This window comes from Amphibalanus amphitrite, unplaced genomic scaffold (assembly GCF_019059575.1).
Source record: "Amphibalanus amphitrite isolate SeventyFive unplaced genomic scaffold, NRLGWU_Aamphi_draft 000835F_arrow, whole genome shotgun sequence".
Lineage (NCBI taxonomy): Eukaryota > Metazoa > Arthropoda > Thecostraca > Balanomorpha > Balanidae > Amphibalanus > Amphibalanus amphitrite.
In genome coordinates this window covers 151,090-157,623 of record NW_024882329.1, presented here as the reverse complement: position 1 = coordinate 157,623, position 6,534 = coordinate 151,090, and the positions used below count along the sequence as shown (strand labels likewise).

Below are 6,534 nucleotides of genomic sequence, written 5' to 3'. Positions count from 1 at the left end.
CTGTCCCGCTGAGTGGCGGTTCTCACGACCACAAAACGCACACGGCGCCCTCCCCATTCACGTGAGCGAGCTGACCCATTCACCGGGCTAGTTCCCGCCCGGGCCGGCAGATGGCAGGGCTGCGGCGGGTTATTGGCCTGTGGCGTCCGTCACCGGCTCGTTTCCCGTTCGCCGGATGGGAGCCAGCGAGCATAGGGAGAGGCCGCCCTGGTGTGGCGGGCAGAGCCGGGGGAGAGCGGCCGCACCGCGCCGCGCGCGAGCGAGCCGCCCGCCGCCCGACGCGTCTGCGCGGGGAGGGGAGTGTGGGGAGCGGCTCGGCGGCAGCTGCCGCCACGAGACGAGCCAGTCGCGTGCGATGGCCGCTCCGGAGGAGGAGTACGCGGTGGACGTGAGCTCGCGGCTGCCGCGCCGGGGCAGTCGCGGCGACCAGTCCGGTGATGGCTATTACGTGCAGCTTGACAAGGGCATTGACTCGGACCTGGAGGAGCTGGCGGCGCCCTCGGCCGGCTCGGACACTGCTCAGACGCCCAGTGTGGACAGCCTGGACACGGCCTCCAGCGACAACACAGAGGCGACCATGCGGCTCAACGAGGACGCTGTGCCGCCGCCGCCGCCGACCCCTCCGCCGCCGCGAGTGTCTCCCCCTCCGCCGCGACCGGCAACGCCGCCGAAACAGAGGCGGGGGTCGACCCCGCCACCGCCGCCGCCGCCGCCCCCGCCGACATCGCCGCCTGCCGCCCTGGCGCTGCCGCCACTGCCAGTCAAGTAAGGATTCCGTGGGGGACCGGTCACCTGTCCCTCTGGGAGTGGGGAGCGGGTCCTGTTCAGTGGGTTAGCTTGTGTTGTAACCTAGTTTACGGCATCTCTTGGCCTTGTTGTTGCAAGTAGGCCGAGCTGCTGAAAAAAAAGCATAGCCTTTTACACCACCGAAAACGTGTGAAGGTGAAGGCTTATGTTGCGTAGTGACTTACAAGCTACGTAATGTCTTATGAAATGCCCTATTTATTTAGGCTGATAACGAGGCAGAATCAGGTACGATTTTGACTTTTCTGACCACCGCGGATGGTTCGACATTGGAAGCAATCGCCTCTTATGCGGTTGGCCTGTTTGTGAACGAGACATTTCTGCGGTATATTTAATCACATTTTTATTCCCTAACCGTACCCAAGTTTCTCGACTCCTCGATTGTTTTATACGTTCACCAGGGTGGCTTCCGGTGAATCCTATTACCACAATCTCTTAGTTATAGGTAACACTTGTTACGTTCAAATAGAGATTAAATGCACTATTCACTAAATAGTGTAAAATTATATTTCCCCCGTTTTTATGACTATGACTTAGATGGGTTAACATTTGAATGCACACTCAACGGATTCGTTCCAACAGAATAAGAGGTCACATGGACTGAATAGTGTGACTTGGTAGCTGTCATCCAACCCTGCATTAGCACTAAAAAGCCCAACCTTTCCCAAGGTTCCACGATATACATAGGTACTCGATCGTAAATTTTGGGGAATAAATATGCATTGAAAGTTAACGCATTTGGGAGCCAGAGCTTAAAAATCTATTGCTGCGTTATAAAGCACGGCAGCTACACGATGCGCCAGCTGCAAAATATTTGATAACCATGAAAACTTCCCGACGGGCTGCCCTAAAGCTCCGCACTCAGATGTGAGTCGCCGAGCCCCGCAGCTATAACTTTTGCAGCTCAGATCAATAACCGCTGCAACCCATGCTCCAATAAAACACGTAGCAGCGTTATGAAGCGGCACTGGTCTACCAGTCAATACGGTCGACGTGTCGGTCTCAATGCAATAAATATCACGCTCTAAACTGCTCGCTCATAGTAGCCATGGGTGAACTCAATCAGCACGATCAAATAAAGCCCACATGACCCTATCTGGCGTAATAGGCCGCCGACCGAACGTGCCCTTGCAATGTTCCGTGTTGCAATATTGTTGCACCATTTGTTTCATTCGCTGTGACAGTGTGGCATTATGACGACGTGACAGTGGCAGCTGGTCACACAGTGTAGTCGACTGAGAGCCGTAAGCCGTTAGGGAGAGTTACTCTGACGGAAAACACCCTCGCTGATGGCTCGTAAATACCAGAAGGTAAACAGCCCGGCGAGAGAACTGTGCGCGCCCGATCAAGGACATAGATATACTGTTGGTGCTCGGTGCACGGGATCTGCATAGGCTGCTGCGTATACGCGTGAAGGACTGTAGGCGCGGAAGTCCCCTGCCGGCAGAGGTAGCTATTGTTCAATAATCGCTGCAGACTAGGGACTGGGCCGAGTTGATTTCCGCCGGTTGCGGCTCAACGCGAGGTGATCGGTTTCACGCACTTTGTTTAGGCTGGTGAAATCTCACTGGCACTGCACTACATGGCTATCGTGGTGGCTCGCCGAGCTTTCCACGACCGTGTCACATATATGACAGGCATAACGTGGCGAAAATACTCCGACCCCGTTGTAAGTACACCAATTGCAGCGCCACCTGGACTCCATTGTACGGCCGTCCTCTGTAATTCCATGGAGGATCGTGGAGTGTAATCCGGGCCTGGAGTGCAATCCGGAGTGATATGAAGAGACACTCGTATTGTGGCGGACGATCCGTCAGTCCCGATGTGATATAATACTAGCACAAGGTCGGCGTCGCGGGTGTGAGATAAGAATGCATTATGCATGAGGGCAGTGTGCGTCGGTAAACCGCTTGTGGTTCTACATAAATCCAGATAGGCGTTATAAATGGTCCTGTGTGGGGTAAGTTTTCTTCTCAAAATACCGGCCCAGTTCGGAGGAGAATGTCTTGTGGCCAGACGCGTGCCTACACATTTCCATGATACGTAATTTAATTTCAACATGTTGAATCGCATAATGAATATGCTCAGCTCAAATATGTTGAGGAAACTGATGTTTATTACTTAATCTGCCAAAAGCAGCGAAGGTAGGCTATGTAGAAAGATTAGATTACATAAGGTAGAAACATAAGTTAGAATAACTTTAGTCTGCAACTTTAACTTAGTTAACTTAGTTAACTGTAATCAATGACTGCACGTCTGGCGAGCTTTGGTCACCTTCCTATTCAGCAATCTCTCCGACATAGAGTTCCTCGGATGCCGACGATCCTGTCACCGATGACTGATGCTATTCCTGCTGACGTCAGAAATGCGTCATTAATGCCTCGCTCACCCTCGCTTGGCTGCACTTATTCTCATGTTGATGATTTTTTGCGCTTAGTCCAACGGGTTGATGTAGGTACGTCTAGATTTATGCTTGTAAGTGGCTGAGGCACGGCAATGTGTACAGTATTGTGCTTTGGATTTATATTCCTGATGGCGGATGACGCACTGTCTCTGTTATTTGAGAAGATTTCTTCTTGTTGAATAGCCAAAATGAAAGAGAATGAGGGCATGGTGATTTTGTTTACCCATATCATTATACCTATGTATATCTTAGGATATATGGAGTGTAGAGTGCTCATTTTTCTGGCTAGGTGTTCAGCTGTGTAGTGTTTAGCCCTCAATTTTTGTATCTGTCTTTGATATCTCCAACGAATGCTATTTTTGTACGTCTTTCTTTTGCTTGGCGTTCCTGGAATTGCTGCCTTTAGCAAAACAATCAACAAATACTCGCCACGGGATGCCGTCGCACAATACTCAGGATATGAGAATTTATGTTCATACTTCGGTCGGTGGAGCTTAGTGCCCCAGGGGAGTAACCAAGTTTCCGTCATTCGCTTTCATTTCCCCAACAAAAGCAAGCACTATTTACTACGCCGCCCGCCTAAATTACTGCTCCCATAACATCCGTGCCCGGCGTGCGTCGTTTCCGACGACCCTTATCCGACGTGTCGCTAGGGCTCAAAGTAGCGCTGTGCGTCAGCCATAGAGCGCCCTTATCGAACGCCGTCGGTAGCGTCGCGTCGTTGCGTTGTCTCCGGGCGGATGGAGCTGTGAAATGGCCCCGGGGCGGGGGAGGGCTGCCGCCGGGAGCACCCGGGGAGCACCCGGGGAGCGCCTGCGGTCTTAGTTCGTTTCGAATTTCCCCCGAGTGCCAGCGGAAGGCGGCAGAGGCGTCGGAGACCGGCGGTGACCCTTTGTTGACACAGAGGGACCGCCGGGCTGGTGAGAGCCACCTCTTTCCCTGCCACATCACCATAACAGAGCCCAGGCCACCTGTTGACCGAGCTGGCCGCCACGTATGAGCCTATCGGCCCGGTGTGACCGGGTTTATGGGGTATACGGTCATGTAAGGACTATGGAATGTGGTATGCCTCAGTCACTGGAATGTCTCAGGATAAGATTCCATGGGATGACGGTGTTGTTATGAGGTCGACAAGCACTGAGCACAAAATAATACCCAGAAGGCGTGGTTAACACGCGCACCGACGGGGGTCTGCGCCAACTCCGTACCGACGGGGGGGGGCGGATGACCGCCCCCCCCCCTGAGATCTCGAGAACGAAGCAAGATAGCGACAAGCGGTAGACGGCAAGGGATACGCACGAACAAGTTCTACAATTTTTACTAAGGTCATTTTCAGGTCAGGTCAAAGATGACGTCACAGGGGTCAAAAAAGTCAAAATGGCGGCGCTAGGTATGGAGAGTTTTTCTCAAAAACTTTCGAACTAGTCAATATAGAAACAAACTAAGGGCATCATCGTGATCCTCTTGTCAATCCGCATCGAATGATATATATGTTGACCTCGAAAGGTCAAGGTCAAAGGTTGACCTCAGCTCACGTGACCTCGAGGTCATCATGTATATCTTTCGATGCGCCTTGACGAGCTGAACACAATGAGACCATCCGCGCGGCTGTATCTTGTTCCTGTACGGAGTTATTGTCAAAAAAACCGCTGGTGACCTTTGATGACGTCACATGACCTTACAGCTGCCCAACAGCAAAACAGACCTCAAGGTAGTGAAGGTTGATCGTATATGAGGTCATGTGTGGTTTATGGAGCCATTCCGACCCGTTTTAGTGGTAAAAACAGGGAGTTGATTTTTCCCCCATTGACTTATAATGGGGAGGTCGAGAAATTGACCTGACCTTAGGTCATGGATATCAAAATTCCGAGATATACATTTTATAGATACTGTTACCCTTATCAATCGCTGAAAGTTTCAAAGGCCTCCGACATCTACTGTAGCTCTGGCACGGTGACAAAGTTGCAAAAAAGTGACTTGAGGTTGGGTCATTCAAAGGTACCTGGTGACCTGACCTTGAAAGTTAAGAGGTTCAAACTTGCACACCATGTGTAAAATTGATGAGAGAATAGTCGTACCAAATTTCGCGGCGCTACGCGCCGCGGTTTTCCCGCTATTTGCGAAAAACCTCAGGGGGGCGGATATCCGCCCCCCCGTCGGTGCGCGTGTTAAAATGATTCACAAGCAACGGGATATGTAGACGACGTCATTCAACAATCAACTGTCTCCGTTCTGTGTGCTTATAAGTGCAATATAGTGCAATTTGGCAGCTGCAAACAATAGTGCACTGCTACTTAACCTGCCCTGCAACCTGTTGGCATGTAGATCAATACAGTTTCAATTTAGCATGTTGGTAATATGCATGGCATGCATAGCACGTACATAACTCAATTGAGCCTTGACCTGTTTCGTTAAAAGTTGGCGATTCTACCAAACATGGCAGGAACACATGTCATCAATTGGAAGCTATTCAGAGAGAACATTGTTTTTGTCATGTCTGCGTTTTTATGCATCTCAGGTGTGGGGGGCTGAGGGGCAATGCGTCAGGCGAAGTTCAGAGCTATGTTTATCTCCCGCACAACATGTAAATCACATCGTTGGACGAAACGTGTCGTACTAGTATTACAATCCTGGATTTGTGAAAAGTTAACTTTTGTGGGACATTCGCTCCTGTGAGAAATTCGTCATTTAGGAGGGACGAGCTTGTGATGCATTCAACCTCCGCCAGTTTTAAACGGAGAGTGCCGTTTTCATTAACCCGCGCCCGGCTGGGGGTCCTGGATTTCCACGCCCTGCTGGGGGGGGGGGGGTGTTTGAACACCCCCCCCCCTTCTAACTCGGCTCCTGGGCCACGTAGCGATACGCGGAAAGCGGCGTTCGAAAGAGCGTCAAAAATAAAGAGGAAATCACTTCGGTCAATTTTTTGGTCAGGTCAAAGGTCAGGTCACCAGAGGTCATTGAAGGCAAAATTTCGCCGATTTCCAGGTCGAATGTCGACAATTTCCAAGAAGCCAACGCATAACTCGGGAACCAATAGAGCTACAGCGCCGCGGAAAAGCGCATTCGATAGCCCTATTAACGCCCTTTCTGAGTAATTTGCTCAGATTTGACCTAACGTCAACGGTTTAGCCTGCAGGGGGCAAAAAGTGCAAAAATAGCCGATTTTTTCGGAAACAGTTTTTCTGCAATAACTTTTGACCCAAGCCTTGTACGAGCTTACTTTTACGGGCATCGTGTTCCTCTCGTCAAGACGCATCGAATGAACTATAACTTGACCTTGAAAGGTCAACTTGAAAATTTGACCTCAGGTCAAGGTCATGACCTGA

The 6,534-nt window shown here is 50.9% G+C and overlaps 1 protein-coding gene across 2 annotated transcripts in view; it reads left to right on the top strand.

The window, feature by feature from the left end:
* Window positions 1-206: 206 nt before the first annotated feature.
* Window positions 207-6,534, top strand: part of LOC122366867 (proton channel OtopLc-like) — a 49,317-nt gene continuing 42,989 nt past the window's right edge. For both annotated transcript variants that reach the window (XM_043339507.1, XM_043339506.1), the window contains exon 1: window positions 207-765. In XM_043339507.1, coding sequence (XP_043195442.1) covers window positions 356-765 — 410 coding nt within the window. In that variant the 5' untranslated portion in view covers window positions 207-355. The remainder of the gene's footprint in view (window positions 766-6,534) is intronic.